Source organism: Oncorhynchus kisutch, linkage group LG29 (genome assembly GCF_002021735.2).
Source record: "Oncorhynchus kisutch isolate 150728-3 linkage group LG29, Okis_V2, whole genome shotgun sequence".
In the NCBI taxonomy this organism is placed as follows: domain Eukaryota; kingdom Metazoa; phylum Chordata; class Actinopteri; order Salmoniformes; family Salmonidae; genus Oncorhynchus; species Oncorhynchus kisutch.
Genome location: NC_034202.2, coordinates 29,665,457 through 29,687,177, shown reverse-complemented (window position 1 = coordinate 29,687,177; position 21,721 = coordinate 29,665,457). Strand labels below are relative to the sequence as shown.

At 47.4% G+C, this 21,721-nt stretch overlaps 1 protein-coding gene across 2 annotated transcripts in view; it reads right to left on the bottom strand.

Moving 5' to 3' along the window:
- The window catches only part of ppp3ca (protein phosphatase 3, catalytic subunit, alpha isozyme), a 92,620-nt gene that overhangs the window by 19,418 nt on the left and 51,481 nt on the right, over positions 1-21,721 (bottom strand). For both annotated transcript variants that reach the window (XM_031809465.1, XM_031809464.1), the window contains exons 3-6: positions 6,492-6,616; positions 4,420-4,531; positions 2,552-2,697; positions 2,096-2,235 (exon numbers count right to left, since the gene is read on the bottom strand). In XM_031809465.1, the coding sequence (XP_031665325.1) occupies positions 2,096-2,235; positions 2,552-2,697; positions 4,420-4,531; positions 6,492-6,616 (523 nt within the window). The remainder of the gene's footprint in view (positions 1-2,095; positions 2,236-2,551; positions 2,698-4,419; positions 4,532-6,491; positions 6,617-21,721) is intronic.

The following is a 21,721-nucleotide window of genomic DNA, read 5'->3' as shown; positions in this document are numbered from 1 at the left end:
TTTGCATGCAATGAGTACAGTACATCAAGCTTGTGACTCTACAAACTAGTTGGATGCATTTTGCAGTTTGTTTTGGTTGTATTTTATGTGATTTTGTGCCCAATGGGAATGAACGGTAAATCTTGTGTTGTGTCAATAAATTGACTCCACAATGACACAATACATTATTTACCATTCATGATATATCCAGTGTTTAGTTGGAATGGAATGTCCGTATCCTGTATATTTGACTGTGATATGTGGTTGTCCCACCTAGCTCTCTCAAGATGAATGCACTAACTGTAAGTCACCCTGGATAAGAGTGTCTGCTAAATGACTCAAATGTCAAATGTAAATGTTTTACATACATATCTCATATTACTGTACTGAATTATTATTGATTTTTTTTTGTGTTAATATTGGTGTCACAAATCTATTATTTGTACATTTATTTATAAACAAATATAGTTATTTGTTACATTTGACTGTGTAAAACTGTAAAACTGTGTAAAACCTAGCAGCGCTACTTATTTCTCTGAGAGTGAGCTGGGTATATAACATTTTTGTAAAAAAAACACGAGTATTTGTCTCTCTGAAATGAAACCATCAAGTGATAGATTTGAAACAAATACAGGTCTGTCATTGAACAGCCCCATGCCTTTATTAGATAGTGAAAAAACACACCAATCTCTTCCATCATTTCTGTAAACAATAAAACCTCATTTACCAACATTTCTGAAAATGGATATAGCGTTTTGGAATGAAACTCTTCAATTTAAAAACTGCTGATGCACTAACAAATTTAGAAATTGCACATTGTGTATTCTACTTTTTGTGTGTATACTTTTGACTCCTTTTTCTCCCCAATTTCGTGATATCCAATTGGTAGTTACAATCTTGTCCCATCGCTGCAAAGCCCTTACGGACTCGGGAGTGGCGAAGGTTGAGAGCCATAAGAGTCGCTAAAACGCGATGGGAAAAGGACATCCTTGCTGTCCAAACCCTCCCCTAACCCGGTCAACACTGGCCCAATTGTGTGCCGCCTCACGGGTCTCCCGGTCGCGCCCGGCTGCGACACAGCCCGGAATCAAACTAATTTCTGTAGTGACACCTCAAGCACTGCGATGTAATGCCTTAGACCGCTGTGCCACTCTCAAAACTAATTTGAGACCCAGATTGAGTTTCTTTTTTGGGGCCCCCTAGTGGTCGTGGAGGGTATTAGTCTACCCGCAGTAGTATACCTGCAGTAGTCTGTAGTCTGTGTACAGGCAGAGGTTGAGCTGACCCACCCCTTCCTGCTGCCAACACCTCTACCCCTCCCCTCAGCCACTGCCATCCACAGCCCCATCAAAGTTTCGTCAGCGTGTTAAATATTTAAGTGTGAGAAGGTTTACTCAGGAAAGAAAAACAAACAACAGAATAACGTCCGTGCCCTGAGCTCCTGGAGAGCCTATTGTATGAAGTCCATAGATCCAGGGCTTCCGCCCAAATTCCCTCTGCACCCAGAATGTAGGTCAGAGCAGCGGCTGCATCTCACACAGACATGACATATGACGCCACACACTATGGCTTACGGGATACAGAGCAGAGGCAACACAGATGCAGATATGTGGTGTGTATTTATGTGCTGTATATCTGTGTGTCTGTACAATTGTGTGTGTGTGTGTGTGTGTGTGTGTGTGTGTGTGTGTGTGTGTGTGTGTGTGTGTGTGTGTGTGTGAGATAGGATTTATTCCTTTTGGTTTGGAGGTATAGATGTAAGATATTCATTTGAGCCAGTTTGCTACAGCAGGAGAATAATCCTGATACGTGAATTATTATGTGCATTGTAATTAATATACATTTTTGTAATAGTTGATACATTTTTCCTTAGTGCAAATCAAGTCTGACATTTTAAAGTGGAAATGGCAAACTTTAGAAGAAGTTTTAACCCTAAAATGCCCAACAAACGTGCACTTCCAGCTGTGCAGGAAAATTCTCAACAACAAAAGAGTGATCAAATTAAGATCCTACACCTGTATTTGTTTGGACAACAGCTCCAGACGGTGGTACCTGATGGCTCTAAAACATGAGGAACAGTAATGAGAGAAAGGGTTGAGGTGGAGAGAGAGCTGACCTGTAGAAGTAGGAGCAGCCTCGGACTGTGTTGTGGCTGAAGAACTCCTGGGTCTTCTCGTTGCCAAAGTCCTCCAGAGGATCAGACCACAGTAGGTCACACATGGGCCCAAACGCTGGAGGCTCCTTGAACCGGTCTATCTACAGCAGAGAGAAACATGCTGAATTCAGACACAAGCAAATACACACATTTTCAAACACAAAAATGCACACACACTCACATGCAGGTTGGCAGGCAGACACACACACACACACACACACACACACACACACACACACACACACACACACACACACACACACACACACACACACACACACACACACACACACACACACACACACAAACAAACAAACAAAATGCACATATACTGTACTCAAGTACGCAAAGACAAGAGACACAGTCAATGTGATATTCCTATGCATGGCTCGGTACTGCTAGGGTGTGGTTCAGTACCTTCTTTATGTCATCTAAGGTGTGTATTTCTGGTGAGAGTCCTCCGTGGACACACAGGAACTGCTGGTTCATGAGGGCAGCCAGGGGAAGGCAGTCAAAAGCGTCCATACATGAATCGTACACTTGCTCCGAGTACTTGATTTTACCTGATATCCACAGAGAGGGGCAGACAGAGAGACAACTAGATCAAAATAATGACACACACAGGGACTCATCATCAGTAAAGGTGAAATCCTGATATCAGATATGGGCTAATAGCTTCAATTGTTATAGAAGCTGACCATTGACATGAACGCATGTTTCAAAAGTAACAGAGATTTCAGCCTGGAATGGATACTCCAAGAAAGATCCAACACAATATCTCATCCTCAAGAGCATCCAACCATCCTCTTTCTATATTCACACACACACAGAAGATATGCTGTATTGTGGGATGAAACTGAGCAGAGATAAACAAGATGACCCTCATCATGCACTTCTTCATGGATGTATGAATAGAGACCTAGAGAACACCTCTACCTTCTGTCCCATTCCTCCCCAGACAACACCTCTAACTTCTGTCCCATTCCTCCCCAGACAACACCTCTACCTTCTGTCCCATTCCTCCCCAGACAACACCTCTAACTTCTGTCCCATTCCTCCCCAGACAACACCTCTACCTTCTGTCCCATTCCTCCCCAGACAACAACTCTACCTTCTGTCCCATTCCTCCCCAGACAACAACTCTACCTTCTGTCCCATTCCTCCCCAGACAACACCTCTAACTTCTGTCCCATTCCTCCCCAGACAACACCTCTACCTTCTGTCCCATTCCTCCCCAGACAACACCTCTACCTTCTGTCCCATTCCTCCCCAGACAACAACTCTACCTTCTGTCCCATTCCTCCCCAGAGAACAACTCTACCTTCTGTCCCATTCCTCCCCAGACAACAACTCTACCTTCTGTCCCATTCCTCCCCAGACAACAACTCTACCTTCTGTCCCATTCGTCCCCAGACAACACCTCTAACTTCTGTCCCATTCCTCCCCAGACAACACCTCTAACTTCTGTCCCATTCCTCCCCAGACAACACCTCTACCTTCTGTCCCATTCCTCCCCAGATAACAACTCTACCTTCTGTCCCATTCCTCCCCAGAGAACAACTCTACCTTCTGTCCCATTCCTCCCCAGAGAACAACTCTACCTTCTGTCCCATTCCTCCCCAGAGAACAACTCTACCTTCTGTCCCATTCCTCCCCAGACAACAACTCTACCTTCTGTCCCATTCCTCCCCAGACAACAACTCTACCTTCTGTCCCATTCCTCCCCAGACAACACCTCTAACTTCTGTCCCATTCCTCCCCAGACAACACCTCTACCTTCTGTCCCATTCCTCCCCAGACAACAACTCTACCTTCTGTCCCATTCCTCCCCAGACAACAACTCTACCTTCTGTCCCATTCCTCCCCAGAGAACAACTCTACCTTCTGTCCCATTCCTCCCCAGACAACAACTCTACCTTCTGTCCCATTCCTCCCCAGAGAACAACTCTACCTTCTGTCCCATTCCTCCCCAGAGAACAACTCTACCTTCTGTCCCATTCCTCCCCAGAGAACAACTCTATCTTCTGTCCCATTCCTCCCCAGAGAACAACTCAACCTTCTGTCCCATTCCTCCCCAGAGAACAACTCTACCTTCTGTCCCATTCCTCCCCAGAGAACACCTCTACCTCCTCACCTCTTGCTTGCTCCTCTCCCATATCTACCTGTCCTCCTCACCTTCTGTCTCAAGGAACAAGGCATGAGATATGTTTTCATCAATAGTGCTCCAGGTCCCCGTCAGAAGTAAACAGAAAGAAATAGAACGTCTCTGGAGAGACAGAACTCACATTCTTGTTTGAAGGTGAAGTATTCTGTCAAATGTCTACATTCGTGGTTTCCTCGCAGTAAAAATAGCGTCTTTGGGTAGAGGATTTTCAACGACCAAAGATACAAAACACACTGTCAAGAGAGTAGATAAAGAGGGTTATTAGCTCAGTTTATATACACACAAATACACACCATGATAAAATACACAGTTCGGGGGCATGCACCAGGCTGCAGCTTGACAATAACAAATCAACGTTATATAACATGACATAGGAATGCCAAAATCAGACTGCATCACGATCAATGACTGCCCTAAGCTCAAATCAGAATGATAAAATCAGACTGCATCACGATCAATGACTGCCCTAAACTCAAATCAGAATGATAAAATAAGACTGTATCACGATCAATGACTGCCCTAAACTCAAATCAGAATGATAAAATAAGAATGTATCACGATCAATGACTGCCCTAAGCTCAAATCAGAATGATAAAATAAGAATGTATCACGATCAATGACTGCCCTAAGCTCAAATCAGAATAATAAAATCAGACTGCATCACGATCAATGACTGCCCTAAGCTCAAATCAGAATGATTAAATCAGACTGTAACACGATCAATGACTGCCCTAAGCTCAAATCAGAATGATAAAATCAGACTGTAACACGATCAATGACTGCCCTAAGCTCAAATCAGAATGATAAAATCAGACTGTATCACGATCAATGACTGCCCTAAGCTCAAATCAGAATGATAAAATCAGACTGCATCACGATCAATGACTGCCCTAAGCTCAAATCAGAATGATAAAATCAGACTGCATCACAATCAATGACTGCCCTAAGCTCAAATCAGAATGATAAAATCAGACTGTAACACGATCAATGACTGCCCTAAGCTCAAATCAGAATGATAAAATCAGACTGTAACACGATCAATGACTGCCCTAAGCTCAAATCAGAATGATAAAATAAGACTGTAACACGATCAATGACTGCCCTAAGCTCAAATCAGAATGATAAAATCAGACTGCATCACGATCAATGACTGCCCTAAGCTCAAATCAGAATGATAAAATCAGACTGCAACACGATCAATGACTGCCCTAAGCTCAAACCAGAATGATAAAATCAGACTGCATCACGATCAATGACTGCCCTAAGCTCAAACCAAAATGATAAAATCAGACTGCATCACGATCAATGACTGCCCTAAGCTCAAACCAGAATGATAAAATCAGACTGCATCACGATCAATGACTGCCCTAAGCTCAAATCAGAAAAAAGTCTAAAATGGACCTTTATTTGAACTCTAATTGTCCTCCATTTAATCATAGATGATTATGCATCACCTCAGATGAGCGACCCCCAGTCATTGATTTGGTGACAGCTGATAAAGATAGTATGATAATCATGAGAATTGGTGGAGCCAGTCTGTTTAAGGACAATCAACCCCTCATGCCAACAGGAAAGCCCTCCTTTATGCAAATGCAGCGTGTCAGCATCTGCATTGTGACTGATGATTCGTCCTTCCTCCTCGCGGTTTTTCCAGGGCTTCAGTGCACTGTAGCTCCTCGTCACGCAGAGCGTGGAAGCAGCAGAGTGCAAGGAGGGGCACAGGGAGGGATCACATCTCGGTGGAAACAGCAGAATACCTTCAATTTAAAGGAGAGCTCCTGATGGCTCCTTATAGGATAGCCCTCCAGTCACAACCAAACAGGTAGAGAAATAATATTGGGGGATTGGGAGCTTGGGCAGAAATCATCATAACCAGGTCTTGAGTAGAGGAAGCTGGTGGGAGGAGCTATAGAAGGACGGGGCTCCTTGTAATGGCTGGAATGGAATCAATGGAACGGTATCAAACATATAAAAACCACGTTTGACTCCGTTCCATTCCAGCCATTACAATTTGCTGTCCTCCTATAGCTTCTCCCACCAGCCTCCACTGGTCTGGCATGTGTATATGGTATATCTCTCTCTGTGCATTGGATTCAATTGAGGTGTTGAATTAAACACTGGTATACATACAGACAAAGATACTAATAGTTTATGAGGATTAAGGGAGGAGGATGTTCGGTGGGTGTCTCTTACCTCGATACTGAAGTATCCCCGGTCCACATAGTCTCCCAGGAAGAGGTACCGCGTCGTAGCCGGCGAGCCACCCACCTCAAACAGCTTCATAAGGTCAAAAAACTGCCCATGGATGTCCCCACACACTGCAAAACATAAATTCCCACACCATGAGAACACATTAACACATTATCACTGGGTCTGTTAGCACTACTACATACTGTACATAACAGAGGGGATTTTATAGAAGATAAAGGATACAAGGGTGTGTGTGTGCTTGGATGTCTGTCTATGTGTGTGGTACAGAGAAAAAAAGAGAGTGTGTGATGCATGCTTTCCCTGTGTAAGTTAGACAGTAGAAGATCTGTGCTGCTTCTTGGCTCATTGATTCTCCCAGAGAGAGAAAAAGACAGAGAGAGAAAAAGACAGAGAGAGAGAGAGAGAGAGAGAGAGAGAGAGAGCTGTAGAAGTTGCAAACTCTTGTTGCCGTGGCAACATGATTTTTATGAGAAGAAATAATGAAATAAAATAGTTTTCATTTCTCTCGCCCTCACGCAGTGTTGGCATGGAGATGCTGCCTGGGTTTATGCCCCAGATGCCTCTCTCTTTCTACCCCCAGTAGGAGGTGTGGGTGGCTCCGTGACCCTGGGCCTGGGGGAGGGAGCCTGGGAGCTTGGGACTGGCTGGCTGCTCCACTCCCATGAAGACAATAACAACTGGACTCGGCGAGCTCAACACTGTGGCACTACAGTGCAAACATACATTTTATTATTTCATCTTTCCCCTGTCTTCTACTCTTTCACTCTATTTCGCTCCCACTCTCCTCTCCTCCTCTCCTCTCCTCTCCTCTCCTCCTCTCCTCTCCTCTCCTCTCCTCTCCTCTCCTCTCCTCTCCTCTCCTCTCCTCTCCTCTCCTCTCCTCTCCTCTCCTCTCCTCTCCTCTCCTCTCCTCTCCTCCCCTCCCCTCCCCTCCCCTCCCCTCCCCTCCCCTCCCTTCCCCGCCCCGCCCCTCCTCTCCTTCCTTCCTTCCTTCCTTCCTTCCTTCCTTCCTTCCTTCCTTCCTTCCTTCCTTCCTTCCTTCCTTCCTTCCTTCCTTCCTCTCCTCGCCTCGCCTCCCTCTCCTCTCCACTCCTCCTTCCCCTACTCCCACTCCACTCCTGCATCCTCTCTCCTCTCCTCCCACTCCACTCCTGCATCCCCTGTCCTCTCCCCCTTCCCCCCTATCCTCTCCTCCCCTCTCTCTCCTCCTATCAGCTCCACTGTGGCCTTCGCCCACTCAAAGCTCAGAGCAATGTGAGTATGTGGGAGCCTCTGCTTGTGTGACTAAAGGAATCAAACACACACACAGACATACGCACAAATAGCATATGTGAACAGCACATACAGTAGTACATGAATGCATAAACACACACAGACACACATTCATGCACAAGTACGCACAGATGTTTACACACAGTGCTAGTGAGGGCACAGTAGTCCAGTAGTCCTACATAGAGCTCCACAGTTGCAGCTCCATGCAGACAGATGTCCATGCACTGATACACACATCATCATCCATATTTCATGCTGAATAAATAAAGCATGTTAGCCTCCTTTTGTGGTGCTAGTTTACCGGAGGGGGCAAGGACTACTCCTGCACTGTAACTAAGGTATCCTGTCTCCATTTACCATCTCCCAACAATCAATCAACCATTTCATCAGTCAGTCCACCAATCAGTCAAGGTCAGTCTACCAATTAGTCAGTCCCAAGCGGAGGAAACGTCTGTGTGCTATGTTAATTCATATTGTGTACAACTGGCATCATGTGTACAATGGCAACTAAGGACTTTCAGAGCAGGAATGAAATGAAAATGAGTAATGATACCAAATTAATCAAATATTTTTAAGAACCAATGTCCCCTAATGTCAGTGATACACAGTGTGCCTATTTTAAAGTAAATCATAGCACAGGACAGCCCCTGCCCCCTGTACAAATAGACTTCTAATCTCAATAGGATCACCTGTATAAACACAAGATAAAAATACAAATGGCAGTTATCCGACAAAGCAAAAGCCTCATGTTACAGCCCAGTCTCATTGTTGCTGGATGAACACTTGTTATACTGATGTAACATGGTGAACTGGGAGTTCCTGTGTGCTATAATACCTTACTCTAGTCCTCCTCTCCCTCCATCTATAATACCTTACTCCAGTCCTCCACTCCCTCCATCTATAATACCTTACTCCAGTCCTCCTCTCCCTCCAACTCTAATATCTTACTCCAGTCCTCCTCTCCCTCAATCTATAATACCTTACTCCAGTCCTCCTCTCCCTCCATCTATAATACCTTACTCCAGTCCTCCTCTCCCTCCATCTATAATACTTTACTCCAGTCCTTCTCTCCCTCCATCTCTAATACTTTACTCCAGTCCTCCACTCCCTCCATCTCAAATACCTTACTCCAGTCCTCCTCTCCCTCCATCTATAATACCTTACTCCAGTCCTCCTCTCCCTCCATCTATAATACCTTACTCCAGTCCTCCTCTCCCTCCATCTCTAATACCTTACTCCAGTCCTCCACTCCCTCCATCTATAATACCTTACTCCAGTCCTCCTCTCCCTCCTCTCCCTCCATCTATAATACCTTACTCCAGTCCTCCTCTCCCTCTTCTTCCTCCATCTATAATACCTTACTCCAGTCCTCCTCTCCCTCCTCTCCCTCCAGTTATAAGACCCTTACTCCAGTCCTCCTCTCCCTCCATCTATAATACCTGACTCCAGTCCTCCACTCCCTCCATCTCTAATACTTTACTCCAGACCTCCATTCCCTCCATCTCTAATACCTTACTCCAGTCCTCCTCTCCCTCCTCTCCCTCCATCTATAATACCTTACTCCAGTCCTCCACTCCCTTCATCTATAATACCTTACTCCAGTCCTCCACTCCCTCCATCTCTAATACCTTACTCCAGTCCTCCACTCCCTCCATCTCTAATACCTTACTACAGACCTCCTCTCCCTCCATCTATAATACCTTACTCCAGTCCTCCTCTCCCTCCATCTATAATACCTTACTCCAGTCCTCCTCTCGCTCCATCTATAATACCTTACTCCAGTCCTCCTCTCCCTCCATCTATAATACCTTACTCCAGTCCTCCTCTCCCTCCATATATAATACCTTACTCCAGTCCTCCACTCCCTCCATCTCTAATACCTTACCCCAGTCCTCCTCTCCCTCCATCTATAATACATTACTCCAGTCCTCCTCTCCCTCCATCTATAATACCTTACTCCAGTCCTCCACTCCCTCCATCTCTAATAACTTACCCCAGTCCTTCTCTCCCTCCATCTCTAATACCTTATTCCAGTCCTCCTCTCCTTCCATCTATAATACCTTACTCCAGTCCTCCTCTCCCTCCTCTCCCTCCTCCTCTAATACCTTACTCCAGTCCTCCTCTCCCTCCATCTCTAATACCTTACTCCAGTCCTCCACTCCCTCCATCTATACTACCTTACTCCAGTTCTCCTCTCCCTCCTCTCCCTCCATCTCAAATACCTTTCTCCAGTCCTCCACTCCCTCCATCTATAATACCTTACTCCAGTCCTCCTGTCCCCATCTATAATACCTTACTCCAGTCCTCCTCTCCCTCCATCTATAATACCTTACTCCAGTCCTCCTCTCCCTCCATCTCTAATACCTTACTACAGTCCTCCTCTCCCTCCATCTATAATACCTTACTCCAGTCCTCCACTCACTCCATCTATAATACCTGACTCCAGTCCTCCTCTCCCTCCATCTCTAATACCTTACTCCATGCCTCCTCTCCCTCCATCTATAATACCTGACTCCAGTCCTCCTCTCCCTCCTCCTCTAATACCTTACTCCAGTCCTCCACTCCCTCCATCTATAATACCTGACTCCAGTCCTCATCTCCCTCCATCTCTAATACCTTACTCCAGTCCTCCTCTCCCTCCTACTCTAATACCTTACTCCAGTTCTCCTCTCCCTCCTCTCCCTCCATCTCGAATACCTTACTCCAGTCCTCCACTCCCTCCATCTATAATACCTTACTCCAGTCCTCCACTCCCTCCATCTATAATACCTTACTCCAGTCCTCCTGTCCCTCCATCTATAATACCTTACTCCAGTCCTCCTCTCCCTCCATCTATAATACCTTACTCCAGTCCTCCTCTCCCTCCATCTATAATACCTTACTCCTGTCCTCCTCTCCCTCCATCTATAATACCTTACTCCAGTCCTCCTCTCCCTCCATCTATAATACCTTACTCCAGTCCTCCTCTCCCTCCATCTATAATACCTTACTCCTGTCCTCCTCTCCCTCCATCTATAATACCTTACTCCAGTCCTCCTCTCCCTCCTCTCCCTCCATCTCTAATACCTTACTCCAGTCCTCCTCTCCCTCCTCCTCTAATACCTTACTCCATTCCTCCTCTCCCTCCTCCTCTAATACCTTACTCCAGTTCTCCTCTCCCTCCTTTCCCTCCATCTCGAATACCTTACTCCAGTCCTCCACTCCCTCCATCTATAATAACTTACACCAGTCCTCCTGTCCCCATCTATTATACCTTACTCCGGTCCTCCTCTCCCTCCATCTATAATACCTTACTCCAGTCCTCCTCTCCCTCCTCTCCCTCCATCTCTAATACCTTACTCCAGTCCTCCACTCCCTCCATCTCTAATACTTTACTCCAGTCCTCCACTCCCTCCATCTCTAATACCTTACTACAGTCCTCCTCTCCCTCCTCTCCCTCCATCTATAATACCTTACTCCAGTCCTCCACTCCCTCCATCTATAATACCTTACTCCAGTCCTCCACTCCCTCCATCTCTAATACCTTACTCCAGTCCTCCACTCCCTCCATCTCTAATACCTTACCCCAGTCCTCCTCTCCCTCCATCAATAACACCTTACTCCAGTCCTCCTCTCCCTCCATCTATAATACCTTACTCCAGTCCTCCTCTCCCTCCATCTATAATACCTTACTCCAGTCCTCCTCTCCCTCCATCTATAATACCTAACTCCAGTCCTCCCCTCCCTCCTCTCCCTCCATCTATAATACCTTACTCCAGTCCTCCTCTCCCTCCTCTCCCTCCATCTCTAATACCTTACTCCAGTCCTCCTCTCCCTCCATCTCTAATACCTTACTCCAGTCCTCCACTCCCTCCATCTATAATACCTTACTCCAGTTCTCCTCTCCCTCCTCTCCCTCCATCTCTAATACCTTACTCCAGGCCTCCTCTCCCTCCATCTATAATACCTTACTCCAGTCCTCCTCTCCCTCCTCCTCTAATACCTTACTCCAGTCCTCCTCTCCCTCCATCTATAATACCTTAATCCAGTCCTCCTCTCCCTCCATCTATAATACTTTACTCCAGTTCATCTCTCCCTCCATCTATAATACCTTACTCCAGCCCGCCTCTCCCTCCTCTCCCTCCATCTCTAATACCTTACTCCAGTCCTCCTCTGCCTCCTCTCCCTCCATCTATAATACCTTACTCCAGTCCTCCTCTCCCTCCATCTCTAATACCTTACTCCAGTCCGCCTCTCCCTCCTCTCCCTCCATCTCTAATACTTTACTCCAGTCCTTCTCTCCCACCATCTCTAATACTTTACTCCAGTCCTCCTCTCCCTCCATCCCTAATACCTTACTCCAATCCTCCTCTCCCTCCATCTATAATACCTTACTCCAGTCCTCCTCTCCCTCCATCTCTAATACCTTACTCCAGTCCTCCACTCCCTCCATCTATAATACCTTACTCCAGTTCTCCTCTCCCTTCTCTCCCTCCATCTCTAATACCTTACTCCAGTCCTCCTCTCCCTCCTCTCCCTCCAGCTATAATACCTTACTCCAGTCATCCTGTCCCTCCATCTATAATACCCTTACTCCAGTCCTCCTCTCCCTAAATCTATAATACCTGACTCCAGTCCTCCTCTCCCTCCATCTATAAAACCTTACTCCAGTCCTCCACTCCCTCCATCTCCAATACTTTACTCCAGTCCTCCACTCCCTCCATATCTAATACTTTACTCCAGTCCTCCACTCCCTCCATCTCTAATACCTTACTCCAGTCCTCCTCTCCCTCCTCTCCCTCCATCTATAATACCTTACTCCAGTCCTCCAATTCCCTCCATCTATAATACCTTACTCCAGTCCTCCACTCCCTCCATATCTAATACCTTACTCCAGTCCTCCACTCCCTCCATCTCTAATACCTTTCTCCAGCCCTCCTCTCCCTCCATCTATAATACCTTACTCCAGTCCTCCTCTCCCTCCATCTATAATACCTTACTCCAGTCCTCCTCTCCCTCCATCTATAATACCCTACTCCAGTCCTCCACTCCCTCCATCTCTAATACCCTCCCCCGTCCTCCTCTCCCTCCATCTATAATAGCTTACTCCAGTCCTCCTCTCCCTCCATCTATAATACCTTACTCCAGGCCTCCTCTCCCTCCTCTCCCTCCATCTAGTAATACATTACTCCAGTCCTCCTCTCCCTCCATCTATAATACCTTACTCCAGTCCTCCTCTCCCTCCATCTATAATACCCTACTCCAGTCCTCCACTCCCTCCATCTCTAATACCCTCCCCCGTCCTCCTCTCCCTCCATCTATAATAGCTTACTCCAGTCCTCCTTTCCCTCCATCTATAATACCTTACTCCAGTCCTCCACTCCCTCCATATCTAATACCTTACTCCAGTCCTCCACTCCCTCCATCTCTAATACCTTTCTCCAGCCCTCCTCTCCCTCCATCTATAATACCTTACTCCAGTCCTCCTCTCCCTCCATCTATAATACCTTACTCCAGTCCTCCTCTCCCTCCATCTATAATACCCTACTCAGGTCCTCCACTCCCTCCATCTCTAATACCCTCCCCCGTCCTCCTCTCCCTCCATCTATAATAGCTTACTCCAGTCCTCCTCTCCCTCCATCTATAATACCTTACTCCAGGCCTCCTCTCCCTCCTCTCCCTCCATCTAGTAATACATTACTCCAGTCCTCCTCTCCCTCCATCTATAATACCTTACTCCAGTCCTCCTCTCCCTCCATCTATAATACCTTACTCCAGTCCTCCACTCCCTCCATATCTAATACCTTACTCCAGTCCTCCACTCCCTCCATCTCTAATACCTTTCTCCAGCCCTCCTCTCCCTCCATCTATAATACCTTACTCCAGTCCTCCTCTCCCTCCATCTATAATACCTTACTCCAGTCCTCCTCTCCCTCCATCTATAATACCCTACTCCAGTCCTCCACTCCCTCCATCTCTAATACCCTCCCCCGTCCTCCTCTCCCTCCATCTATAATAGCTTACTCCAGTCCTCCTCTCCCTCCATCTATAATACCTTACTCCAGGCCTCCTCTCCCTCCTCTCCCTCCATCTAGTAATACATTACTCCAGTCCTCCTCTCCCTCCATCTATAATACCTTACTCCAGTCCTCCTCTCCCTCCATCTATAATACCCTACTCCAGTCCTCCACTCCCTCCATCTCTAATACCCTCCCCCGTCCTCCTCTCCCTCCATCTATAATAGCTTACTCCAGTCCTCCTTTCCCTCCATCTATAATACCTTACTCCAGTCCTCCTCTCCCTCCTCTCCCTCCATCTATAATACCTTACTCCAGTCCTCCTCTCCCTCCATCTATAATACCTTACTCCAGTCATCCACTCCCTCCACTCCCTCCATCTCTAATACCTTACTCCAGCCCTCCTCTCCCTCCATCTATAATACCTTACTCCAGTCATCCACTCCCTCCATCTATAATACCTTACTCCAGTCCTCCTCTCCCTCCATCTATAATACCTTACTCTAGTCCTCCTCTCCCTCCATCTATAATACCTTACTCCAGTCCTCCTCTCCCTCCATCTAAAATACCTTACTCCAGTCCTCCACACCCTCCACTCCCTCCATCTCTAATACCTTACTCCAGTCATCCACTCCCTCCATCTATAATACCTTACTCCAGTTCTCCTCTCCCTCCTCTCCCTCCATCTCTAATACCTTATTCCAGTCCTCCTCTCCCTCCATCTATAATACCTTACTCCAGTCCTCCTCTCCCTCCTCTCCCTCCTCCTCTAATACCTTACTCCAGTCCTCCTCTCCCTCCATCTCTAATACCTTACTCCAGTCCTCCACTCCCTCCATCTATAATACCTTACTCCAGTTCTCCTCTCCCTCCTCTCCCTCCACCTCGAATACCTTACTCCAGTCCTCCACTCCCTCCATCTATAATACCTTACTCCAGTCCTCCTGTCCCCATCTATAATAATTGACTCCAGTCCTCCTCTCCCTCCATCTATAATACCTTACTCCAGTCCTCCTCTCCCTCCATCTCTAATACTTTACTCCAGTCCTCCACTCCCTCCATCTCTAATACCTTACTCCAGTCCTTCTCTCCCTCCATCTCCAATACTTTACTCCAGTCCTCCTCTCCCTCCATCTCTAATACCTTACTACAGTCCTCCTCTCCCTCCATCTCTAATACCTTACTCCAGTCCTCCTCTCCCTCCATCTATAATACCTTACTCCAGTCCTCCATCTATAATACCTGACTCCAGTCCTCCTCTCCCTCCTCCTCTAATACCTTACTCCAGTCCTCCACTCCCTCCATCTATAATACCTGACTCCAGTCCTCCTCTCCTTCCATCTCTAATACCTTACTCCAGTCCTCCTCTCCCTCCTCCTCTAATACCTTACTCCAGTTCTCCTCTCCCTCCTCTCCCCCCATCTCGAATACCTTACTCCAGTCCTCCACTCCCTCCATCTATAATACCTTACTCCAGTCCTCCTCTCCCTCCATCTATAATACCTTATTCCAGTCCTCCATCTCTAATACCTTATTCCAGTCCTCCTCTCCCTCCATCTCTAATACCTTACTCCAGTCCTCCTCTCCCTCCATCTATAATACCTTACTCCAGTCCTCTCCCTCCATCTATAATACCTTACTCCAGTCCTCCTCTCCCTCTATTTATAATACCTTACTCCAGTCCTCCTCTCCCTCCTCTCCCTCCATCTATAATACCTTACTCCAGTCCTCCTCTCCCTCCATCTATAATACCTTACTCCAGTCCTCCTCTCCCTCCATCTATAATACCTTCCTCCAGTCCTCCTCTCCCTCCATGTATAATACCTTACTCCAGTCCTCCATCTATAATACCTTACTCCAGTCCTCCTCTCCCTCCATCTATAATACCTTACTCCAGTCCTCCTCTCCATCCTCTCCCTCCATCTCTAATACCTTACTCCAGTCCTCCTCTCCCTCCTCTCCCTCCATCTATAATACCTTACTCCAGTCCTCCTCCTCCTCTCCCTCCATCTATAATACCTTACTCCAGTCCTCCTCTCCCTCCTCTCCCTCCTTCTCTAATACCTTACTCCAGGCCTCCTCTCCCTCCTCTCCCTCCATCTATAATACCTTTCTCCAGCCCTCCTCTCCCTGCATCTATAATACCTTACTCCAGTCCTCCTCTCCCTCCATCTATAATACCTTACTCCAGTCCTCCTCTCCCTCCATCTATAATACCTTACTCCAGTCCTCCACTCCCTCCATCTCTAATACCCTCCCCCGTCCTCCTCTCCCTCCATCTATAATAGCTTACTCCAGTCCTCCTCTCCCTCCATCTATAATACCTTACTCCAGGCCTCCTCTCCCTCCTCTCCCTCCATCTAGTAATACATTACTCCAGCCCTCCTCTCCCTCCATCTATAATACCTTACTCCAGTCCTCCTCTCCCTCCATCTATAATACCTTACTCCAGTCCTCCTCTCCCTCCGTCTATAATACCTTACTCCAGTCCTCCTCTCCCTCCATCTATAATACCTTACTCCAGTCCTCCTCTCCCTCCATCTCTAATACCTTACTACAGTCCTCCTCTCCCTCCATCTCTAATACCTTACTCCAGGCCTCCTCTCCCTCCATCTATAATACCTTACTCCAGTCCTCCATCTATAATACCTGACTCCAGTCCTCCTCTCCCTCCTCCTCTAATACCTTACTCCAGTCCTCCACTCCCTCCATCTATAATACCTGACTCCAGTCCTCCTCTCCTTCCATCTCTAATACCTTACTCCAGTCCTCCTCTCCCTCCTCCTCTAATACCTTACTCCAGTTCTCCTCTCCCTCCTCTCCCTCCATCTCGAATACCTTACTCCAGTCCTCCACTCCCTCCATCTATAATACCTTACTCCAGTCCTCCTCTCCCTCCATCTATAATACCTTATTCCAGTCCTCCATCTCTAATACCTTATTCCAGTCCTCCTCTCCCTCCATCTCTAATACCTTACTCCAGTCCTCCTCTCCCTCCATCTATAATACCTTACTCCAGTCCTCTCCCTCCATCTATAATACCTTACTCCAGTCCTCCTCTCCCTCTATTTATAATACCTTACTCCAGTCCTCCTCTCCCTCCATCTATAATACCTTACTCCAGTCCTCCTCTCCCTCCGTCTATAATACCTTACTCCAGTCCTCCACTCCCTCCATCTCTAATACCCTCCCCCGTCCTCCTCTCCCTCCATCTAAAATAGCTTACTCCAGTCCTCCTCTCCCTCCATCTATAATACCTTACTCCAGGCCTCCTCTCCCTCCTCTCCCTCCATCTAGTAATACATTACTCCAGTCCTCCTCTCCCTCCATCTATAATACCTTACTCCAGTCCTCCTCTCCCTCCTCTCCCTCCATCTACAATACCTTACTCCAGTCCTCCTCTCCCTCCATCTATAATACCTTACTCCAGTCATCCACTCCCTCCACTCCCTCCATCTCTAATACCTTACTCCAGACCTCCTCTCCTTCCATCTACAATACCTTACTCCAGTCATCCACTCCCTCCATCTCTAATACTTTACTCCAATCCTCCACTCCCTCCATCTCTAATACCTTACTCCAGTCCTCCTCTCCCTCCTCTCCCTCCATCTATAATACCTTACTCCAGTCCTCCAATTCCCTCCATCTATAATACCTTACTCCAGTCCTCCACTCCCTCCATATCTAATACCTTACTCCAGTCCTCCACTCCCTCCATCTCTAATACCTTTCTCCAGCCCTCCTCTCCCTCCATCTATAACACCTTACTCCAGTCCTCCTCTCCCTCCATCTATAATACCTTACTCCAGTCCTCCTCTCCCTCCATCTATAATACCCTACTCCAGTCCTCCACTCCCTCCATCTCTAATACCCTCCCCGTCCTCCTCTCCCTCCATCTATAATAGCTTACTCCAGTCCTCCTCTCCCTCCATCTATAATACCTTACTCCAGGCCTCCTCTCCCTCCATCTAGTAATACATTACTCCAGTCCTCCTCTCCCTCCATCTATAATACCTTACTCCAGTCCTCCTCTCCCTCCATCTATAATACCCTACTCCAGTCCTCCACTCCCTCCATCTCTAATACCCTCCCCCGTCCTCCTCTCCCTCCATCTATAATAGCTTACTCCAGTCCTCCTTTCCCTCCATCTATAATACCTTACTCCAGTCCTCCTCTCCCTCCTCTCCCTCCATCTATAATACCTTACTCCAGTCCTCCTCTCCCTCCATCTATAATACCTTACTCCAGTCATCCACTCCCTCCACTCCCTCCATCTCTAATACCTTACTCCAGTCCTCCTCTCCCTCCATCTATAATACCTTACTCCAGTCATCCTCTCCCTCCTCTCCCTCCATCTATAATACCTTACTCCAGTCCTCCTCTCCCTCCATCTATAATACCTTACTCTAGTCCTCCTCTCCCTCCATCTCTAATACCTTACTCCAGCCCTCCTCTCCCTCCATCTATAATACCCTACTCCAGTCCTCCTCTCCCTCCATCTATAATACCTTACTCTAGTCCTCCTCTCCCTCCATCTCTAATACCTTACTCCAGCCCTCCTCTCCCTCCATCTATAATACCTTACTCCAGTCCTCCTCTCCCTCCATCTATAATACCTTACTCTAGTCCTCCTCTCCCTCCATCTCTAATACCTTACTCCAGTCCTCCTCTCCCTCCATCTATAATACCCTACTCCAGTCCTCCACTCCCTCCATCTCTAATACCCTCCCCCGTCCTCCTCTCCCTCCATCTATAATAGCTTACTCCAGTCCTCCTTTCCCTCCATCTATAATACCTTACTCCAGTCCTCCACTCCCTACATATCTAATACCTTACTCCAGTCCTCCACTCCCTCCATCTCTAATACCTTTCTCCAGCCCTCCTCTCCCTCCATCTATAATACCTTACTCCAGTCCTCCTCTCCCTCCATCTATAATACCTTACTCCAGTCCTCCTCTCCCTCCATCTATAATACCTTACTCCAGTCCTCCTCTCCCTTCATCTATAATACCTTACTCTAGTCCTCCTCTCCCTCCATCTCTAATACCTTACTCCAGCCCTCCTCTCCCTCCATCTATAATACCCTACTCCAGTCCTCCTCTCCCTCCATCTATAATACCTTACTCTAGTCCTCCTCTCCCTCCATCTCTAATACCTTACTCCAGCCCTCCTCTCCCTCCATCTATAATACCTTACTCCAGTCCTCCTCTCCCTCCATCTATAATATCTTACTCTAGTCCTCCTCTCCCTCCATCTCTAATACCTTACTCCAGTCCTCCTCTCCCTCCATCTATAATACCCTACTCCAGTCCTCCACTCCCTCCATCTCTAATACCCTCCCCCGTCCTCCTCTCCCTCCATCTATAATAGCTTACTCCAGTCCTCCTTTCCCTCCATCTATAATACCTTACTCCAGTCCTCCACTCCCTCCATATCTAATACCTTACTCCAGTCCTCCACTCCCTCCATCTCTAATACCTTTCTCCAGCCCTCCTCTCCCTCCATCTATAATACCTTACTCCAGTCCTCCTCTCCCTCCATCTATAATATCTTACTCCAGTCCTCCTCTCCCTCCATCTATAATACCCTACTCCAGTCCTCCACTCCCTCCATCTCTAATACCCTCCCCCGTCCTCCTCTCCCTCCATCTATAATAGCTTACTCCAGTCCTCCTCTCCCTCCATCTATAATACCTTACTCCAGGCCTCCTCTCCCTCCTCTCCCTCCATCTAGTAATACATTACTCCAGTCCTCCTCTCCCTCCATCTATAATACCTTACTCCAGTCCTCCTCTCCCTCCATCTATAATACCCTACTCCAGTCCTCCACTCCCTCCATCTCTAATACCCTCCCCCGTCCTCCTCTCCCTCCATCTATAATAGCTTACTCCAGTCCTCCTTTCCCTCCATCTATAATACCTTACTCCAGTCCTCCTCTCCCTCCTCTCCCTCCATCTATAATACCTTACTCCAGTCCTCCTCTCCCTCCATCTATAATACCTTACTCCAGTCATCCACTCCCTCCACTCCCTCCATCTCTAATACCTTACTCCAGCCCTCCTCTCCCTCCATCTATAATACCTTACTCCAGTCATCCACTCCCTCCATCTATAATACCTTACTCCAGTCCTCCTGTCCCTCCATCTATAATACCTTACTCTAGTCCTCCTCTCCCTCCACCTATAATACCTTACTCCAGTCCTCCTCTCCCTCCATCTAAAATACCTTACTCCAGTCCTCCACACCCTCCATCTCTAATACCTTACTCCAGTCATCCACTCCCTCCATCTATAATACCTTACTCCAGTTCTCCTCTCCCTCCTCTCCCTCCATCTCTAATACCTTATTCCAGTCCGCCTCTCCCTCCATCTATAATACCTTACTCCAGTCCTCCTCTCCCTCCTCTCCCTCCTCCTCTAATACCTTACTCCAGTCCTCCTCTCCCTCCATCTCTAATACCTTACTCCAGTCCTCCACTCCCTCCATCTATAATACCTTACTCCAGTTCTCCTCTCCCTCCTCTCCCTCCACCTCGAATACCTTACTCCAGTCCTCCTCTCCCTCCATCTCTAATACTTTACTCCAGTCCTTCTCTCCCTCCATCTATAATACCTTACTCCAGTCCTCCTCTCCCTCCATCTAAAATACCTTACTCCAGTCCTCCACACCCTCCACTCCCTCCATCTCTAATACCTTACTCCAGTCATCCACTCCCTCCATCTATAATACCTTACTCCAGTTCTCCTCTCCCTCCTCTCCCTCCATCTCTAATACCTTATTCCAGTCCTCCTCTCCCTCCATCTATAATACCTTACTCCAGTCCTCCTCTCCCTCCTCTCCCTCCTCCTCTAATACCTTACTCCAGTCCTCCTCTCCCTCCATCTCTAATACCTTACTCCAGTCCTCCACTCCCTCCATCTATAATACCTTACTCCAGTTCTCCTCTCCCTCCTCTCCCTCCACCTCGAATACCTTACTCCAGTCCTCCACTCCCTCCATCTCTAATACCCTCCCCCGTCCTCCTCTCCCTCCATCTATAATAGCTTACTCCAGTCCTCCTTTCCCTCCATCTATAATACCTTACTCCAGTCCTCCACTCCCTCCATATCTAATACCTTACTCCAGTCCTCCACTCCCTCCATCTCTAATACCTTTCTCCAGCCCTCCTCTCCCTCCATCTATAATACCTTACTCCAGTCCTCCTCTCCCTCCATCTATAATACCTTACTCCAGTCCTCCTCTCCCTCCATCTATAATACCTTACTCCAGTCCTCCTCTCCCTTCATCTATAATACCTTACTCTAGTCCTCCTCTCCTCCATCTCTAATACCTTACTCCAGCCCTCCTCTCCCTCCATCTATAATACCCTACTCCAGTCCTCCTCTCCCTCCATCTATAATACCCTACTCCAGTCCTCCACTCCCTCCATCTCTAATACCCTCCCCCGTCCTCCTCTCCCTCCATCTATAATAGCTTACTCCAGTCCCTCCTTTCCCTCCATCTATAATACCTTACTCCAGTCCTCCACTCCCTCCATATCTAATACCTTACTCCAGTCCTCCACTCCCTCCATCTCTAATACCTTTCTCCAGCCCTCCTCTCCCTCCATCTATAATACCTTACTCCAGTCCTCCTCTCCCTCCATCTATAATACCTTACTCCAGTCCTCCTCTCCCTCCATCTATAATACCCTACTCCAGTCCTCCAACTCCCTCCATCGCTAATACCCTCCCCCGTCCTCCTCTCCCTCCATCTATAATAGCTTACTCCAGTCCTCCTCTCCCTCCATCTATAATACCTTACTCCAGGCCTCCTCTCCTCCTCTCCCTCCATCGAGTAATACATTACTCCAGTCCTCCTCCCTCCATCTATAATACCTTACGTCCAGTCCTCCTCTTCCCCTCCCAGCTATAATACCCTACTACCAGTCCTCCACTCCTCCATC